Source organism: Hippichthys cyanospilos, chromosome 2, assembly GCF_059441005.1.
Source record: "Hippichthys cyanospilos isolate Australia breed blue-spotted pipefish chromosome 2, RoL_Hcya_1.0, whole genome shotgun sequence".
Taxonomy (NCBI): domain Eukaryota; kingdom Metazoa; phylum Chordata; class Actinopteri; order Syngnathiformes; family Syngnathidae; genus Hippichthys; species Hippichthys cyanospilos.
Genome location: NC_142370.1, coordinates 35,456,356 through 35,477,126, shown reverse-complemented (window position 1 = coordinate 35,477,126; position 20,771 = coordinate 35,456,356). Strand labels below are relative to the sequence as shown.

The 20,771-nt window shown below is 48.9% G+C and overlaps 1 protein-coding gene across 1 annotated transcript; it reads right to left on the bottom strand.

The window, feature by feature from the left end:
* Positions 1-13,897: 13,897 nt before the first annotated feature.
* On the bottom strand, positions 13,898-20,752 carry csrnp2 (cysteine-serine-rich nuclear protein 2). The gene is made up of 4 exons (XM_088407689.1): positions 17,937-20,752; positions 17,270-17,532; positions 16,894-17,190; positions 13,898-16,300 (listed from the first exon to the last, which is right to left on the bottom strand). The coding sequence occupies exons 1-4, from the start codon at positions 18,253-18,255 to the stop codon at positions 15,782-15,784; spliced, it is 1,398 nt and encodes a 465-aa protein (XP_088263815.1). The 5' UTR covers positions 18,256-20,752; the 3' UTR covers positions 13,898-15,781.
* Between the last annotated feature and the right edge of the window lie 19 nt (positions 20,753-20,771).

Below are 20,771 nucleotides of genomic sequence, written 5' to 3'. Positions count from 1 at the left end.
GATAGTGCTCTCCGGCTACTTGACACCTCTTGTCTTTCCACCAGGTTGTACCCTTTTGACCTCTTCAAGCTGCGGTGTCAAACATACGGCCCGCGGGCAGGTTCCGGCCCGCAAAACCGGTTGAATCCGGCCCGCGAGATGATTTTCGTAAGGCTTCTAAATGAGATGATTTTTTTCAATGATTAAAAAGTTGAAATGTTTTATGACGGGCGGCGCGGAGGAGCGGTGGTTAGCGCGTCCGCCTCACGGTTCGGGGACCCAGGTTCAAATGCACCTCGCTCCGGCCTTCCCGTGCGGAGTTTGCATGGTCTACCCCAGCCCACACTCCAAAAGCTTGCATGGCGGCTATATTCAACATACTAAATTGTCCTTTGGTGTCGTTGGTCCTTATGTTCTCTGCGCTTGGCTGGCAGCCAGTTCAGGGTGTCCCCCCCATCTACAGCGGTAGAAAACAGAAAAAACACCAACGGCGGAGCCGGGGACCTTTAGGGGAAAAAACAAATATAGCTACATCTTCTTGAGGAAAGAAAGAAGAAGGGATTTTGTGTTGAAATAAGTGTTTTGGGGGACAGTCGTTTTGGTGAGCGCCAGCATTTCATTTATTCATTCGTAATAAGTGTTTGTAATTTGACTTCATTCGTATTCAACGAATGGATATTACTTATCACGAGCAGTGAGCAGTGGTCCGGGTGTATTGATATTTCAATGCCTGTGTTGTATACGATTAAGGTGACGAAACGGCCAGAAATGCGTACGTACGTTTCCGTACATGATTTCTCCAGCCGTGGTGTCATAAACGACAAATCCAAGTCATCACTGGCATGGATAAATAGTGAAGCTGTGCTTGTACTATTTTGGACATTATTAAAAAAGAATAAATCTGAAGTTGTCCGCCATGTGTTAAGCGTCACTTTGGCATCATAATTGGCCTCGTGAAGCATATTTTCCATCTCGCTCCAAGAGTGATGAAAAAAAGGGGGCGTGGTTTTATTCCAGCCACTCAGCTTTGGCATCATGGCGACACAGCCGAAACGGTTGACAATATGCGTTTAAAAATAGACTAGCACTGATATGCATATAGTCCTGTCGGGCGCTTATTGACTGACTTGTCAAGTGTGAATGTTAGCGATATAGCAGGAAAGGTCAACATATTAATAGTTCAAAAAGTAGGTCGTATCTGCACAAGCGCGATACCAAAGTGTGACCTGACCATAGCGTTGAATTCGTGGAAGCTAAAGGCGCAAATTGCTCGCCGCTGATCATTTTCATACTCTCTCGGGGTTGAGCGGTGACCTTCGGCGGCAACCCTGATGTCTTTTTCCGAGAATGTATGCAAACAAAGGATTTTGCTTCCGAATAGGGACGGGACGGGAGACGAGCCTCTTTGGTGGGCTACCACTGATAGGACGGCGGTCCAGAGACACCCGAGGCCGGCCGTTAGGCGGCCGCTAAGTCACAGAATAAACAGCATTCTACCGCTCGGGTCCGGACGGCAAATAAAGAGCACAAGAGGTAACTTTGCGCTTTGTACGCAATTGGAACGGAATTGGGCGGATTTGACGTCCGATTGCTCCTCCGGGCCGTTTCCCTTCTCCTTTGGAATTTCTCGCCGTCGAGTGAGGCTATCGCTTTGAACGGTGGAAAATGCGGTACCAGGGGAGCGGAGAAAGCGAGCCCCCGGTTCAAACGGGCTCTTGGCTGTGGAACGAGCCCGCTCGCGATCCGAACCTTAAGCTCCTCTTCCTTCAAAACACGTATCGCTTTTCCTTCCTCCTCCCGCTTCCTCGCGTCTCTCCTCGGACGGAGCGGGCGGGAAATTCCCGGGGTGTAAAAGCCCGCTCCGGCTTCCTGTTTCGTCAAGTTGTCGCTCTCGCTCGGTCCGGTCCGCGCCATCGCTCCCTTCTCGGGTCTCCCCCGCCTCCCCCGTTCCAGACGGGGCCGCGCGGCGACGTCGGACGACAGATGAGTCAGCGGGCGGCGGAAGTCATGAGCCGGCCCCGCTCGCCGTTTGTTTTCAACACATGCACTTAGCAACGCCACGCAAGCTGATTGTTACACATCCTCCCCGGGGCTTTTTAGGGGGTAAAGCTCTGTTCGCTGCAAGCTCCGTCTGCCGCTTAAAATGAACACCTTGTGCTTTTAGGTGTTTTGCCGTTAGCCGCGTCCTGCACGTCGTAATGTTTGAGGACCACACGGAACGTACAGCAAATGGTACTTTAAAACAGTCCTAGCTGAATGTGAAAAAAAAGTTCCTTGATCAAAATGAATGACCTATTTTAAAACCGTTTTCATATATAAGGCGCACTGCATTATCAGGCACATAGAATAGAAGTTACAATAGTGGCTGGGCTTGCGTTATGTATCCACTAGATGGCGCTAAAGGGAACGACGACAAAATAATCAGATAAATCAGATTTGGCGAGCATATAAACGCACCAAAATTTCAAACAGGGTGTTATACCATTTTTAAAAAATGTAAAAAATACATTCATGACTGAAATGCAATTGAAGGCTTTTAGATGCGCCTTATAATGCGGAAAATACATATGGTAATAAGTTTAATATCCAGTTAACGTTTTGAAATGTCGTAGAAGTTAAACAATAAAACATTGCACGGACAACGTTAGAATGCTTATTCTTCGCTTTTTATCGATATTGAACTTTTGTCACTTGAGTCATATCGCGATTGAGAAGTGTGGCTCCATCACATCACACTAAATATGTTTGCAATTGTACGCTTGTTATAGCGTTGCTTTTGCTGACACGCGCAACGTGAAGCATCTTTATTTTCCTGCGGCGTGTTGTGAGCTCGCAGTCGACACGAAGCAGGAGTCGCGCTCGCTTAGCCGCGGCCTCCAAGTCACGCTCCGAGCAGGAAACAATGGCGAGCGGCTTTTGCTCCGCGGCTCCCTTGGGCCACATGGCAAGCTGCGGCGCTCCGGCTTGCCCCCCCTTCATGGCGTCATCAACTGCCACGCCGCAGAAAATACATCCCGCATGGGAAATACATCCCACGTTGGAAAGCTGCATGGCTAAGTTGCTGACAAAGCTTTACGATGCTTTGGTGTGCAGGTGCCATAATATTATAGGAACATTACATTTTGATTACCTTTGGAATATTGCTAATATTTGCCCTATGATGTCTCCTAGAAATGCAGAGGTGTTCATTCGCGCCTTTTTCACTGAAAGCGCAAAATAAGTTTGATGAAGCCCCGGGGTCTTAGAAGATCAAGGGCTGGGACGTGAGGGCGGAGAAAAAAAAAAAAAAAAAGTCTTCGGCCATACCCCAAACAGGGGCGAAGCCAAAGCCTGGAAACTTGTATATAAGTGAAGAAATGCACAATTGCCTGCAGGCTTTCCTGAGCGTGAAATAAGAGCGGACGGCAAAGGCGGGTCAAGAGCCTCCCAGGACTCTCGGGCACGGACACACATTGAGCCAGCCAATTTAGCGGGTTTTAATGATGTCGCTCCAAACCCCCGTCTGTCTTTTTGTACACGGGCGCCATTTTAAGGAACGAGGCTGTAAAATGCGTCCACGCGCCTCGGGGTGTTGTTTCAAACACGCGCGCGGCGGTTGACGCCTTCCCTCCAATTTGTTTCCCACACCCAGCACCCAAATACCATCATCTCCCAAACGTAATACGCATTTTTTTCCCCCCAAAATGAAGGACAAAAGTATGGGTGCGTCCTCTGAACGTTATCTTAAAAAGTCTTTTTTTTATTTGACTCCATTTGAGGATGATTGATTGATGATGCGCATCTGGATGAAATGTTTGAAAAGCAGGACAGGGTTTTCCAGTCTTCCCTTGGGACCCGTTGCTGGGGATGCTTAGCGTTTTGAAATAAGAGTAAGAAAAAGCGACGGGCGAAGCGTGCTCGCGTGAGGTACGCTGCCCTTCAAACATCATTTGGAAAATGTTTTCGCGTCCTCCGTATCGCGTCCAATACTGAGTGTTGAGTCACGCGCTTTGCAGTTTGAAATCTCTCTCCCAGGTTACCAAATACGGTTCCGCAAAAGCAGTAGAAGCCTTGCGTCACGGTGAGCATTTGGGAGCGCCAATGAAAACGGCGGCGCTAATGTCACGACCGGGCTGTAATTAATGGGTCGCCAGGCCACATGTTTTTCTTTTACCTCTGAGTTCCTCGGCCGCGCCGCGTGTTTACACAAAAAATAACAATGTCGGGGAAATGCCAGCCCTGCCTGGGATTTTAGATAGCGAAGCATAACAGAGGCCCGCCCCTCGCCAGCTGCACTTTTGGCACCCGTCGCATACGGCCCGGTGGAAGGATACAATCTTGCAAAAAAAATATAAGTATGACAGTCAACATTGCGACCGTGCATTTCTTAAAGTATAACATGGTGGCTAGTCAGCACGTATGGTTGACAGTCCAGAGCTCCCAGGCCCATATCTCAATTTAGGAGTTCCCATCATCAGGAGTTTCTCGTCGCGGGGATCGTAACCATGAGTGTTTTTCCTTCCGTTTTCCATAACGCAGGGAGCTGGAGTCTATCGGCTGACTATGTGCAAAAAACACACAACCGTAATACCCGAAATACAAGACGAGCCTTGATTTGCTGCTACTTCCTGTGTGTAATGTGTTTGAGATGCACCAACTAAAAACTAGAGCAAAACGCAAGAAATCTTATTTTCAAGTTTTCTTGCATTCAAATAAGTTCTATGTATAGTCGTTGCGTGTGGTCAGTGAACGCCACGCCTGCGTAACTTTGCGCTTGAAGCAGTTGTTTTTCATTTCCCCCAAAATTGAGATCATATTCGCATAAATACCCGAAGATGAGCAAAAAAAAAAAATCCGCGATGCACTGATGGCGGGAAAGGCGAGGCACGAGGGATCACTGTATTTATGTCACATTTTGGAAACTAAATTAAACAGTAGGTACCAGAAAGCGCCTATACGATAGAGGAAGGGAGATTTCTCGGCGGGAACTGGGCTTCGGCGAGCGGATAATGCCGCTGGACGTTTTGATTACGGCCTCCACGCCGGTGTAAAATTTATCTGAGGGACTTCCTGTCGTACGTCCAATCCGGACGGCGATCCCGAGAGCGTCACCTTGAAATAAAGGTGGCGTTCGGACGCTACCCGAAGCCCGTTTGACTCGTACGGACGGCGTGTGCGGGCGCGACGTCAGGCTGGCGTCTTTTGGTGCGCGAGCGGGTGAGCAGCGCCGACGCGTTGATTAAGGAAGTCCGTCGGGACGGGCTTTCTAGCAAAACAGAGCGGCAGGAGCAGACGGGAAGTGAGCCGTCCTCTAACGAGAGGCCGGCAGGTCAACGGCAAACCTTGTTATTGTTCCGACGCGGCTTTCTGAAACGTGACACGTCCTTACGGGGGAGCCGCACCTGTTTTCCGCGACCGTTTACCTCCGCGAACCGCGCGGTTATTTGTTCAGCGGTCCGGATAACAGAAGAGCCCCCCGGCCCGTTTTACAGCCGAGCCGACTCAAGTGTATGTTTGGAGTACGCGGTGCTGGCGTATGCTTATTATGTCTGGTTATTATCCGGTCGCATCAAGCGACGGGGTGGTCCGTTCCGCCGTGGGCCCGCCCCGCCCGGGAAGATCGCCGCCGTAAATTCTTTGGGCTGACGTTCGCTCATCCGGATCCTCAGCCAATTGTAGAAAAAGGCTTCTTCAAACAAGGTAACACAAAGTACGGCAACGTAACTCTACCGTAGGACCGTCGCCGCCGCGCCTGCCGACTGTGGTGACCTTATTTCGAGAATATACCGCAGAGGTCCCCGGTCGCCGGTTTTAGTAACACACCGTGTGTTTTAATTGGACGGCCATGATCAATGTTAGCAAGACAGTCAGGGGTAGACTTGAAAAAAATTCAAGTAAGAAGGGGGGAGGGGTCGACTTGCACTCGGAGAAATACGGTATCGAGTCCCTAAAAGAGCCAAATGTAAATACAGAAAAAGCTCCGCAGTGAGTGGCAACAAATGACGACGCTTCTTTTGCTTATCATCCTGCACATCCTTCACTCTTTCTCGTTAGCGCCACTTGTTGGACAGGAGGACAAGTGCAGTTATTTCCCTGTTTGGCATCATCAGACCGTTTGGAATAAACTACCTTGACTTTTTGCTGTAAAAGTCACCTAGGACAGTCGGCATTTCTTTTCAGATTTGAACGCTGGTCTCCTCAAAATGTACTTTACTATCATTAGTGGGAGTAAAAACAAGCGAGAAAAAACCCCCAAAAAACAGAAGGATCCGGACAGGAATTTTTATTGCGGCCTAATGCGGCTCAGGGATCATCTTGGCAAAGGTTTGCTTTCGGGACTGTCCTTAATAGTCCACGCGCCGCACTTTATAAGACCGGCGTGCAGGCCGCAAGGAATCTTTTCTTCCGAGAGCCGCCCGCCGACTATAAATAGCTCGAGCGCGTTCCGTTTTGTTCGTTTGCATCGGGCGGACGCCAGTGTTCTCGGGACGTTCAAACAATCCCAAAGTTCCTGTGTTTGTGTTTAGGAATGTTGCCTTGTATGCCGCTGACGAAAAGCCCGACGGTACAGAAGGCTTTTACGCCATCCAACCTCCACCCAAAGTTGTTAAAAGCGCGCGAGTGCGTTTCTGTCGTATATTTGGGCGTATACAGTTGAGCGGCGATAGAAGGAAGTCAAAGTTAACCGCGAGTTCCCCCTTCCCAAATTTTTGGCCGGTCAGGCTTGCGCACATCGGGGGTCACGTGACAGTCTTTGTCTTATTCTACCAGCGCTATTTCAACACCCAACAGGATCGTGGAAGCGGTGTTAAGAGTAATTTCCCCCTGAGTACGCCAGGATGCGCGTCTCGAGTTAGTCAGGCAGTCGAGGCGTCCTTTTGCCAAACAAGCCGGACTTTCTATTCTTCCAGCAGACACACATTGCTGACAAAACATTTCTGTCGTGTCAGCACAATCTCCAGCGACGTCATTCGGGACGCCGAGACGGAGGTCGCGTTTCCCGCCAAGAAGAAGTTTGGAGAAGCGGCCGGTCCCCGGACCGGCACCCAAAGAAAGTTGGCGCCGTGCGAGCGCTGCCTTATTTAGAGCAACGCCGCGGGAGTCGCCCGTGAGTCACGAAAGGAAATGAATCGGCAAAACAAAACATGGAGCGTTGCTGTCCGCGCTGGGCAGGTATGACCATGAATGGTCTCCGGGTGGCAAACGTGATGAATCACCATCTGAGTCCACGCTCGCGCTTCCTCCATGAGCGCCTTTCTTAAAGGGACACTGGACCATTTCTTGTCTGTGTAAAGGGCAATATTTCAACATTTCGATCGTGAAATATACAACATCTACCGAATATGATTACATCAACGATGAAAATTTAATGGAAATGTCATTTACTTCATTTAACATTTTATTAAAATGTAATGTCATACTGTACACACACACACACATATATATATATATATATATATATATATATATATATATATATATATATATATAATATACTAAGATTTCTAAGCAGGAAGTGAAAGGTCTGGTTGACTGAAGCCGCGCCTTTCAGCATGTAGCTGCCACGCCCCCTTCAAGCTCTCAAACTGGTGTCAAGCTGTCTTCCCAGTTACTGCTGTAGTTTATGGGTTCCCGGATCAAGTTTCTGAGTCTAGTTTTTTGAGTTTAGTTTCCGAGTCTAATCCTAAGAGTTTAGTTTCCGACTTTAGCTCCAGCGCTGAGGGAGTTTTGTGGTTTTCTGGTTTCACAACCCGCATAAACTGCATACACTCGCACAAAGACACACACGAGTACTTTGACGAGGTGAAAGAGGGCACCGGCAAGATCGTGCTTACAGTCAAGTCCTTTATCTGTGAACGTCAACTCCTTTTTCTCTGTCAGCCCTCGTGAATAATCTCATCCAAGTGTGACGCTTGCGCTATTCCGGCTCCTCTTATCACCCATGTGTTCCCGTTCCCAACAGGGAGTGAACGCGCTGTCGTCCGCGCGTCGGCATCTGCTTTCTGTTAGCTATTTGGGCGTGGCTTCAGCTGGAAATAAAACGTTTCCATTTCTACTCGACGCTCGCGTGTGCGTTGAGGACCGCATGGAGTATTTCAAAAGATACGGTATATTTGAAAAGTGAAGTTTACCTACGGCTGGGTCTCTTTTACTAACGTAACCTTGTCAAGGTAATTGAAATGTTGTCCAAATGGTGACCGAAAATCAATGTCGAAATTAATACATGCGCTATGCATTAGATGCGAGTAAATTGTGAGCAATTTGCCATTTCGACTTCTCCGGAATTGCGAGGACGACCTACAAAATAGACTATGTTACTGCCTATTTGTATGTTGTCTTACGGGCAGTCTATTGTGTTGTCGCAGCTTGGTCTTTTGTCGTACTCCGCATTCTCCTTTCTGCGTTTTTCTCCACAGAAAAGAGAAAAACGTGAGGTCCCCGAAGCCGAGTGGAGAGAAGTCAATGAGGAGTATTTCGTGCGAAGGCGCGAAAGCTTCCAGGGAAGCTCTGGAACTTCTCCCGTTTGTATTCGCGCTCCTCCCTCCCGGCGATGAGAAGGACCCACGCGAGGGGGCCAGAGGACGTCCTTTTGCCCAGCTCCGCCAAATGTGTCACGGGCTCCGTTTCCCCGACGGCGTTGCCGTGTCTGCGATGGCCTGCATGACGGCGAGTCCTGCCATAGATGAAGGGAGCGCTGCGCGATGGGCGCTTTCTTTCCTTGTTTTGCGTTTTCTTAGCCGCTTGTCCCCGCAGTGGTGCTGGGGCCTATCCCAGCTGATTCAAACGTAGGGAAAATTGCGTCCTTGGATGTGTTAGATGACAAGCTTCTAAGACGCTACGCACGGGCAAACGCGCCGAAGGGGAAATTCCAAGTGTTCCTGGAGCGCCTCTTCGACATTAGCTCCCATCAGACCGAGGGGGTCGGGAAATCGGAGCTCCTGAAACACCGATTCACGGATATGGCTAATGACCGGATGGATTTGACTAATAACTTGATGGATGGATTTGGCGAAGGACTGGGTGGACGGGCGTGGCTAATTGCATAGGTGTCCAACTCCAGTCCTCCTGCATGTTTTTGAATCGGCTCTCAAACACACCCCATTCGATGATTAGGATCATTTTCAAGCTCCCGTTAAGAAACTAAGCATTTGAAAGAGGGTCGTTGGGGGGAGAAAAGAGTCTTTTTTTGACAGATTGATATTTGAAAGAGAGGCGCAGGCGATGTTCCTCAGCGCCTTATGTTGATGCAACATCAATCTCTCTTAGCGCGCGTTCTTTCCCGCCCTCCAAAACTGTTTGGTTCCCCCTCGATCCTCCCGGAATTTTCCCCGCTCGTAAACACGTGCGAGCACCTCGGCTGGAAGTCGGGAATCGCGGTGCCATTTTCCTTCGGAACGGCGAGCGGGCGCCAAGTGATGAGTGAAACCCCCAGATGGGGCGTAACATGGCCATATTTGTTTGACGTTGTGTCCACCGCATGCACCAAATACACAGAGCCGTAATACAAGCGCTACATCACAAACATCCTATGGAGCGTAGTAAATTCATCCAAATAACTTTGGAAAAAAACCTCAAGTCGCGGGCGACAGCGAGCGTCGCTCGAAGTCGTCGCGGTACCGCCAGAAAGTTCATGAAAAGATGACATGAAAGTCAAGTTATTTTGACAAAAAAAATGTTCATGGTTGCCGTAGTCTGGTTTGTGGCGTGCGGCCCATGTACACATCCCTCAGCGTTGACGCAAGGAAGAGAAGCAGCTGCGGCCCTAAACGCCACTTAAGAGGTTGACGCGTGCCTTTAAAGCCGTCGTGGGCCAACAAACAAGAAAGAAGCCCCTCAGGTGATTCCGCAAAGAGCGCGTTGACCCACCTGCCAGCTGGGAGGCGGAGCTCAGCACCGGACTCTGTGATTAGTCGTGTTTAGGGCCGGAGGGGAGGGGGGGGGGAGGGTGACCTCTCCTCCCCGGGTGAGCGCTCGCGCTCCGCAGGGGCCCGAGAACGGGGTCGCATTCCCTCTCGTCCGGCGAGCCCAAGCTGGATGTGTGGTGGGGGGGGGGGCACGGGCGGCTAATTACTTAGCTTAAAATGTACTTTAGCACATCTACCCTGAGGTAGTTCCGCCCACGTTTCTTTGTAGTGATTCCCAAGCTCCACCCGGTTGGATGGGAGCCATTTTCAGTTCTCTCTCGAGGTATTTCGACGGGATTCTAGCCTGGGCTCTGGCCGGGCCGATCCGTGACACCGGAAGAGCGCTCGCGACGCCAACCCTTTGAGATCTTGGCCGAGCGCTCCGGGTGGTCGCCCTGCTGAAAAATGCGGCCAAGGGCGGGCGGTCCGGCTCCGGGATATCTCTGTATACCGCTGCGTGGGCCTTTCCTCCCATCCCGACTCGTCTGCCAAAAACATCCTCGTGGCGTGACGCTGCCACCGCCGCGCTTCGCTGCAGGCATGGCGTTGGCCCGCCACTCACACCAAAGAGTTCATTCTTTGTCTGGCGGTCCGAGAGTCATTCGGGTGGCCTTTGGCAAATTCCAGAAGGGCCGCCGTGTTCCGGCGACCGAGGGGTGGCTTTCGTGCGGCCCTACGGTCTTCCATTTCCAAATAATGAAGGGACCTTGAAAGCAGCAGATTTGTTTTCTGTATCCTTAGCCAATCCTGCCTCGTGCCCTGACATGCACCGTCAACTTAAACAGCTGTTTGCCTTTCCAAATCATGTCCAATCAACTGAATTCACTGCAGGTGGACTCCAATTAAGATGTAGAAACGTCTCAAGGATGATCAATAGCGAAACTATGCACCTGAGCTCAATTTTGAGTGTATTGGCAAAGACTGTGTAGAATAAATAAATACATAAAATATTACTTGACTCTAGTCAGTCAGTCGAAGTGAATTCTTTACACTGAACACCATACAATTTCGTGATATCGATAAAATCCTTTTAGAAAACCCCAAAAGTGACCCGATCACATAAAGAAAAATTGTGAGTCCAGTTTGACGCAACACGTGGCGTTGCTCAGAGCCTGTATAGATCTGGCTTCAGTTTGGATTTTGGAAGCCAAACAAACAAGAAAAATCCCCTAAACCTCGCTGGATAACGTGCGCTACCCCAAGCGCATTGTTTAACCATAATTGCCTTTTAGAAGAACAAAATACGTCAGTAAGCACACACAACAAAGATTGGCAAGTGGAATTTTTAAGCGTGAGGCTTAGAAATCTTTTTTTTTTTGATTTGATTTAAAATGCCGGCCGTTGTTACGTGAAAAGCAGTGGTTGTTTAGTGTACTAAACAGCTGTGGAGACGGCGGTCGTGTGATCGCCCTCAATTGAATTTTCAATCATTAAAAACATAGCAAAGATAGTTCTCAATGTCAATGTCATTAGCAGTTAGGGGTGCCCAAACTTTTTAACCACGGACACTTGAGATTTTTTTATTGCGGACCCACGATGATGATTAAATCAATCGTATCATTGATTTCCCAACGCTATTCATTTCAACACAAAACGTTAATTAGGTGAATATGAGTACTTTTCAAGGCAAAACTTTTGCTTATGCTAACATACGGCAAAGGGAAATACCTGGCACAAAGCAAAATTCTAACGAGCTAAACGCATACAAGGCAGCACTAAATAACATGCTGACATGAGCTAGCATGTTATCCACAGTCACAAGTTGTTAAATCAACGATCAAACTCATTTTGGCCATAAATGACAACATTCTGACAAAGAAAGTACAACTTACAGACACTCGTGGGCCACGGAACAGGTTTCTCACCGCAGAATGTAATATCAACAGCGACCAGAGGCGGCGCTAAAAACCAAAGATCAATCCAAACAAAGCACAAATGAATAAATAGTGGTTCTCAATCTTTTTCAGTGATGTTGCGCTTATTCTATTTTAGACAGAGTTATATTAAATGATAAAAATGATAGGTATCAATGAAGTTATATAAAAATATAGCACAATTCGATTGGTCGGGGCCACTTGGGAATGGATTTTCTCCCGTGCGGCCCGCAGGCTAAAAAGAGTTTGAACTGGTTTCGGGCCATAAGGCTGAGTGTGCCGCGTGACAAGACGGAAAAAGTTGGTGGGCAGCCAGCGCCGTTGCGGCAGCTAGCGTCCATGTGTGTCACAGGAAATGAGGTCACCTGAATGGGAACATTTTTTGTTTGCGCGGCATGCCGGGAACGCGGCCGCGTTCTACCAGCAACAGGGATGAGGCGGAATTGACCGAGCGTGAGCGGATGCCGCTTGGGGACTTTTTACGTGTGCTCGGGGGGCATCAAGTCATTCCGCTTCCTTTCCCAGACTCACCAAGGCTGCTTGCTACTTTGGGACGGCTGAGCTTGGCTACAAAAACAGTAGCGCTAGGGTCATTTGAACAGGGGACATTTGAAATGGATTTGCTGCTTTGTATAATGTCTTCATAATCTTGAATACATTTTTTTTAAGACTCTTTTTTTCTAAGAATCTGATCGAACGGTGAAAGATGGAAATCTTTGTAGTAATAACACGTCAAAGTTTTTCGAGTTTGAGTACCTTGAGAGAGCTTCTTCAGGAGGCGAGTACAATTTGGATACCAGAGAGGTGAAGTCATGGCTTTTTTTTTTTTTTTTTTTTTCCTCTATAAACAAGCGCGTTGAAACGATGTTCCCCACCGGCGTTAATGCACCGAGGCCCCACTGAGAGCACATTAGCCTCGTATGAAAGTTCCAGCGGGAAGAAAGCCGGGCACAGGGCCAGACGCTGAGCTAACGGCATGGATTTCATCACGGAGCTGCAAGCTATTCTTTCACTTCTCGGAATCGGACAATGCTGGACGGACGCTAATAGGTCAAAATGTATACGTACGAGTCATTGCGCCAGGCCTACTTGATCTCCGCCCCCAGGGTTAGAGTTCGTCTCCCGGCATCAACTCTTCTTCGGGCCAAATTTGCGACGTCGTTTGACGAGCACGGAACCGTGCAGTAGTCGGTGCTGCCCTCGGCTGGTCATTAAATGCACTGCAACTATTAAAGCCGAACGGGGACAGGTAGCTAGAAAAAACGTGAAACCGATTGTGTTAATCGCACGATAACACACACAGAACGTAATTTTCAACAGGTATAATTACATTTGACATTTTTATGAATATATCCACGATAGTGAACATATGAAAACGTGAGTGAAAAAAATACTTTGCACGTAACTTGATTAATTTACATAATGAACACGTGATTCGCACAATAACAAATTTGCAACGTAATTTTCAATAGCTTTTGGACACGTATTATTCTATGCACCACATTTCAGTTGAGTTTTTTACGAAAATGAACATATGAAAAAATGTGGAGAAAAATAGTTGGCTGCACGTAATTCAATATTCACCAGCATTTTTAAAACCTAATTTGGTTAAGCTACAATTATGTAGCTGCTACATAATAGGCATAAAATACATTTTGTCAATTGAGTCGGTGCTGCTCTCTGCTGGTAATAAAATGCACCGCAACCACTAAAGCCAAACGGGGACACGTATCCACCTAAAAAAAACATTACATACATTTTGTTGATTGTACGATAACACATATTAAATTTTTAACAGGTATTTTCTCGTATACAGTATGCACATTTCAGTTTCAATTTTTATCAATATATCCACGGTAGCGAACATATGAAAACATGAGTGCAAAAGAAAGTATTGTACACGTAATTCAATATTCTGTTTTTTAGACCTAACTCGGTTAATTTACACAACATAAAATGTTTTGTTGATTGCACGATAACACAATCTACATGCACATTTTAGTTTATTTTTTTTACAAATATATCCACGATAGTATCAATAAAAGTGAAAAAATTGTTTGCAGCACGCAATTAAAAATTCTGCAGGTTTTTTTTTTACACCTTACGTGGTTAATTCGAGAAACGCAAAAATTGCAGTCACAAAAAGTAAAATACACAACATATTTTTCTTAAATGTGCACTTTATTTATGTATATTTATATATAGATAGAAAAAGACCTTATTTTGTCCACTTTTAGGGAACGTTTTCATGAGTCTCAGTCTTTCCAGCATTCCAACAAGCACACTTTAACTTTTGCTTGTGCAGTGGTCCCAGGCTAAAAGTGACGGTACGCAGCCAAGCGTGACGAAAGCCCGCGTTGTCAAATTACAAAATAAAAGGCAAACCATGACATCAAACTCTTATACATGTCGAGACAAGCAAAATCAAATATGGTTCAGTACGTGCTATTTCAATAGCACAAATGTTAAAACGTCAGCATTAAAAAAATCATCGTTAACACACGAACGTGTGGCGCTAAAGCAGCAGTCACCTACCTTGACTTCCTGCACGAAACGTCGCAGAATCTTGAGCAGTCAAGTATGTAACATCAGCACCTTTCCAAAACACTAGTTCCTCATTATGATGCTTCCCAAGTCCCCTAAATACAGTACATCTATGGACGGGCACACACACAACACACACTTATCAAGCTGCATCGCACAATGTCATTTTTTTTTTTTATGCTCTATTCTTCATATGACATCTCGTTTATTCTGCCTGACTCACAATGACTGATGACATTTTTTTTTTAAGAGCATGAAAGGCCGCATGCTGCGAGGTGCCGCTCCAGTAAACGAGACCTTTTATTTCTTAGTTACAAATGTCTGCACTAATGAAGAGGGCGTGGCAGGCAAACGCTGAGAGGCGCCGCTTCGGTAAACCAGCACTGGCTTCTGGTCGCAGAACCAGATAAATGCGTGACTGTCATATCTCAAATTGGTTTGACTTCACGGTTATAACGGCCCTCCGACAGGAACGCCAAGTTTAATTGAATCAAATTTCCACAGCGTCTTTAACGTAAGAGTGCCATCGAGGGCAGAGATCTTCAACCAGCGGTCGGCAGCCCGGTGCCGGTCCGTGGATCAACTGGGAAATAATGATTGTGATTATTTAACGGTTCCTTCATTTGTGCTTTGTTTGGCTCGATCTTAGTTTTTTGGCGTCTCCTCTGGCCGCTGTTGATATCACATTTTGTAGCGGGGAAGGGCAGTGTAGTGAACTTTTCCAGCATCAACCAAAGAGTGCCACCTAGAGGGCCAAAATGATTTAAAAAAAATAAAAAAATTAAGTGGATCACGGGGCTTTGTTTTCCTCTTGCTAGCGAGCAGTCGCTAAAGTGAATCGAAACCATTTCTAACCATGTGGAATTCCAGCGGCGTGGCCAATGTAAGGCAGAAACCAGGGGGGCTAAAGTGAAACTTTTTCTTCTAGCATTAGACCCACGGTGCCATCTAGAGGGCCAATATTCAGAATAAAAAAGTGGCGGCTGGGCCTTCATTTTCCCACCAGCAGCAAGCAGCTGCTAATTCGAACGTGGGGGCCAAAGTCAACATTTTGCCCCCTCATTCTGAAAAGAGGCATCACAGGAAGACGCAAAAACATGACAGGCATTGCAAGGACGACACCGAGATGGAATTTTGCCAAAGACGAGCGGCCTGGCAATCACACACACGCGCGCGCGCGCTAGTACAGTACACAAGAGAACAAGTATTTCCAGGATTATTAGGTCAGTTTACGCCGTCATTTGGCTTGACTGCAGCACAGGCACGTCTGCCGCCCCGCAAAATCTTTTCTCTTTAAAGTTAGCAAGCTTTTTTTTTTTTTTTTTTTTCTGCATAAGGCTGCGTTGAGCCCCCCCCAACACGGCGCACAAGGAAAGTCAGGTGAGGGCTTTTTCCGTAACACGTGAGCGGTGTCGGCCATGCGCCGCTGCAGCCTCTGCGCCACTTGTCTTATTACTTCTTTGACGCTACTTGTGCAAAACTTCTGCGGAAAAGCTGGGACTAAAGGTCAGGAGGAAGCGGGCGCGCCGCCGCGCTTTCTGAGGGCGCGCTCGGGAAGGGCCGGTCCCCCCGGACCTCCTCGCGTTCTTCGGCGGGCCCCACGGAGCCGAGCCGGTAGTGGCGGAGAGGGGCCGGGTCCCCGAGGTCCGCGGGACCGCCCTCCTCTCGGCGGACGCGGAGCACGGCCGCCCCGCCGGGGAAAGGCCCCCGCAGGAGGACCTCCTCCGCCGGGGGCGGCTCGTCGGCCCGCACCTCCCGCTCCCGCCTCTCCCGCTCCTCGGCGCTCTGCAGGTGCAACACGGCCGTCTCGTTCTCCCGCTCCGGGGTGTCGTCCTCCGCCCGCGGGGAAAGCGGCTCGGCGCGAGGCTCCCGCGGCGGCGCCCTCCTCTTCTCCAGGTCCAACTTCATGATGGTGTGCAGGTAGTGCGTCCGGACACGCAGGGGGTTGAACTCCACGCGGCCCGCCAAGTTGCCGCAGCCGTCTCTGGAGCATCCGCACGGGAAGGACATCCGGTCCACCTGGACACCAAACGGGACTCAAACGGGTTTCGTTTTCTCTTCGAGCCGGACTTTGACCGCAGCTCCGGGTCCACGCTGACCGATACCTCGATAGTCCATTCGTCGGCCGTTCAGATTATTTTCATTTGATGCGCATTCCAAATGACCTTTACTTCACCTCAAGGAAAGTATATGACATAACTTAAGAAATGGTCTATTTTTCCTATCGCAGAGCGAGTGCAAATGCTATTTGTGAGCTGGCTACAATACAGTACTAAGTGGTTCTCAAATGAAGGTACCCCTGGGGGTACTACTCCAGATTTGAACTAAAACAAACAAACGTGCGAAAATCCTCTAAAATCAATTCTTCCATTTTGTGTTTCAGGAAAATAGAAGCCTCCGAAGACATCTGGGATGGGCGCCGCCAGGCCTCGGATTAAAAATCAAATGAAATAATTAAACGGGATCCTTTTCGGCTTTCGAACTTTGATCCGAAGTTCGATTAGAGTTTTTTGTTTTGTTTTTTTAAACGCTGCTACGATACATATTCCAGTTGCGTGATTTCCGGGGGGGAAAAACGCAATCGCACGGCGCCACGACTAACTTTTTCCCACCTGGCACTTGATGCCGGCCTGGCTGCAGCCGCAGCGGCGGGGGTCGCAGTAGAGACGGCAGCTGCAGCCGCATTCCTCCCGGGACAGGCGGATGGCCCGGAGCTCCGTTTTCTCCCGGGCGTCGATGCGGGCGATCCCGGAGGCGCGCAGGAGGGCCCGGCGCCGCTTGGTGGGCAGCGGCTGGAGGAAGAAGCAGTCGTCCACCTCGGCGCCGTCCGCGTCCAGGTCCTCGTCCGAGACGTCGTCCAGGGTGAGCGGCCGGGCCGGGGCGCACTCCGACGCGCCGTTCCCGGCCAGCTGCCAAACCCGAAGGGTAAAAGCCGAGTAAGAGCGAAAGGGGGCGGAGCCCCTCCGTCGGTCCGCGCGCGCCGCTCACCTTCAGCTTGCGGGCGTTGAGCTTCTCCTGGCGCAGGTGCAGGCGCAAGGTGCGCCTGCGACTGCTCTCCTGCTCGCGGGCGAACTCGCCCAGCGTGTAGCGTCGGATGGACGAGTGGTTGCGGGCCATGCCCAGCGAGCTGCCCCCCTGGCTGGGCACGCTGGTGAAGCCCTGCCTCCGGGGGAAGTAGTACACCGTCACCGCGTCGAAGCGCACCCGCTTGCCCCCCGCCGGCGGCTTGTGCCGTCTGAGGATGGAGGTGGCTGCGGGGCCACCCGGATTCACAGAGTCAACGCGAGACCACGCGTCCAGTTGACATCGAGATCGCCGGACAAGATTTTTTGCTGTATAATTATGCCTAGCGCGGCCTTCCATTTTCCCAAAAGCTGACGGCGCGCCTCGCATGAACCGTGACTTTTTGTTATCGGGGCGCGAAAAAATCAATCAATCTAATGGCCGTGTAAATTCAACTTGAACCTCTGCGCTTCAGTTATAAATGTATTTTTACAATCGATTCTTCAAGCGCCCTCTAGCGGATGGTTTGTCCTAACCAGTCTTCTGCGGCGCTGCACATAATTACATTAAACACACTGTAAATTTGGGACTATCAGCCGCGGCGGCTTATAGGTTTACTGTATATATATATTTATTAGGGCCTGCCGCTTACGTGTGAATTCTGTCCTGGAGGGAGGGTTGAGGCTGTCGCAGCTGTCGGCACTGTCGCTGCTGGAGATGTCATCGTCAGAGTCTTTGGGCGTAGAAAAGGGAGAGCCGTGGTCCACCTCTTCATATGGTCGCTTGAGGCCGAGGGACGGCGCCGCCTCCATGGAAACCGCGTCTGCGGGCGCACGGCGGCGAAACCCATCGACGAGGCCGAGAAAAGAAATGAACCAAACAGGCGGCAAATCCGCGCAGCCCGAAGACGACAAACTGCCGCTTGCAAAAACTGGAGCTCGGGTGCGGAAACGAGACAAGATTTCCATCATCAAACGTGGGGAGAATTCATCTATTAGGAAGTGCCCGCCTCTTTTCCAAAACAAGACGTGTTTTATTGTTAAATTAGACAAAAATGATCCATCCCTTGGAGCGGCTCCTGCATTTTAAGCGTAAGCGATGATGACTGTGCGTTTTGAAGCAGGCCTGCTTCAGCACGTCTGGCGGGCTTTTCGACACACGGGATTTGTGACGGCGCGACAGTTACCGTGGCGATTGACTCGGCCAAGATGCTAGGACGCCAAAGGACCCGCTTCATCATCGGCCCGACAAGAGACAGAGAAAACAAACGGAATAATGAGCCGGATTTGCAGAGCTTGCAAATGAGCCAATCGTTAGAATCGGGCGCGTTGGGAAAAGACAACCGGAAAACATGCAGGATAGCCGCCCTCCGGGACTGGAGTTCAACACCTATGGTCTAAGCGTGCTAGAACTCGGGTCCCTGAACTGTGAGGCGGACGTGCTAATCGCCGCAACCACCAAGCCGCCCCAGATGGGACGACAATCTACAGCAGCTTCCCCTTGGCAAGGCTCACGGGTTTTTGCGCCTTGAAAAGAAGGGCGCTAAGAGAGTCATCCGCGGCAAACCTTTCGAAGACGCCGAGCGCATGGAGACGGCTTCCACGCTGCGCTGTTGAGCGAGGCGTGGCGCAGAAGTCCGGCAAAGTCTTGTTACACCCCGGGGGAATTACTTTGAAGGGCGAAGCTTGTCGGGGTTGGGATTTGATACTTTTTGTGACGCCGGCCCAGGAATGGTTCCGACACACCTCGGACCTAATATCGGTTTTATGACGGCGACGCCCCGGAGTGGATTATTATTCTCTTTCCATGTTCTTCTACGGGAACAAAAATTGAGGTCAGCGGCACGTTGGAACACGTTTTTTCCCCACCGTTGCGCTTCCAGGGTATCAAGTACATTCGTTTCCATATCAATACACTAGTGATTAATGAAACACAAACCACATGAGTGGACCCGATAAGAAACTCCGCGCTTATGGAGTAAGATCGCCGTCAAGAGTACCACTCGAAATTGCCGGCTTAACGAATTAAAAACTTGCAAATGAAAAATGACTTTCAATACAACCCTCGTTTGCGCGACAAAGACCTCGCGCGTCGTTGGCCAGAATCTCTCCTTTGGATTTGTGGATTTGATCCTTTGCATTAGTGGATCTGAGCCTCTGGGTTTGTCGAATATGCAAATAGAGACGACGTGGCGCCAAGGTACAAGGCAAAGTCAGTCGAGTCACCTCCACATTGCTTTGCATGCCTGCTTCCAAATGGCAACAAATAGCGGCGGTCAACGGTAAATATACTATTGTAAAACACATCAATGAAAAAATATAGGCAAGTCAACTCAAAGAACTTCCTCTTTGGTCCTCTGTACATCCCAAGATAAGATTTTTTTCCTCGAGTGCGTGAAATGAATGTACATTTTCAATGAGTTTCTTTCCCATGTGTTTTTTGTCTCGAACACTACAGTAAGATGACTAAAAACAAATAAAGAGAATGAAACCCAAATTCCCAGTGGTAGGAAAATGCGCTTGAACAACTTTTCGAGGAGTACGCTGAAGTGCAACAAAAATGAACTACAATCAAATGGGGCTGTCGTGTCTCATTTTGGACACGGGATGGGAAAGAAGTTATGATGTCACATCAGATACAAAGCCCTGAGCTATAAATAAAGCAAATTCAAATAGAGGCGCAAGACTATTTGTTTCGAATAGAATTCAGAGCAACCAAATGTTTGGTAATGAGGATTTTACTCAACAATGCTAGATGCTAATGCTAACGCGGACGCCTACTGTATGTCGTGTTCCACTTTCTGTCACAAGCGATCGGCGAGTTAAAAATGAAAATAGTGCTCATCTGAGCATTGCTTGTAAAAGTAAGATTTTGTCTACCGTTTGCGGTCAGATGGCTAATGGGTTCAGCCCGTTTTTTTTAATGCTTCGCAAAGCCATCTGACGTAGTGACACCCCTGCACTTGAAAAGCCCACAAAGCATTTTGTCCTGCGCGTATACAAATTCGGGATGCTGGGAAAGAATTTCTCCACGGCAACGCCGCATCACGCGAATGATGATGCTGTCATTCTTAAGGAGGTCGAGCGAACAAAAGCGAGCTCACATTGCAGCACTTTTAGCGTTTTTACAGCCCCCGGAGAAGCTGTCAGGATGTGTGCAGTAATCGCTCAATGGACTTCCAAGAATGTCTTCGGTCGCCCTTTTCCATCCAATCGCAAGCGCTTTGAATTTAAAACATGGTTATTCGCAGTATGGCCTGCGCGTTTTGATGCACTTTTGCACCAAATATTATTGAGTGTGGGATTAAGAGTAAAAAGCGCGAACAAAGGCTGAAAGAGTCGAGATACAAGCTGCTGATGACGGTGCAGTTTGCAGAATTTTAAGTAGGCTCCGACGGCGATGAGTAGTCATTCACTCGAGAGATGAGCGGTGGCATTGATATGCAAAAAGAAGTTTTCGTGCGGAAAATGCCGGGCGGGGGGGGGCG

Coding starts and splice junctions, on each gene's coding strand:
- csrnp2 (XM_088407689.1), bottom strand. CDS start 18,255: ATGATGGAAATCTTGTCTCGTTTCCGCACCCGAGCTCCAGTTTTTGCA. Junction 17,533..17,936: donor CTCCAGGACAGAATTCACAC/GTAAGCGGCAGG, acceptor GTGGCCCCGCAG/CCACCTCCATCCTCAGACGG. Junction 17,191..17,269: donor TCAACGCCCGCAAGCTGAAG/GTGAGCGGCGCG, acceptor CGGGTTTGGCAG/CTGGCCGGGAACGGCGCGTC.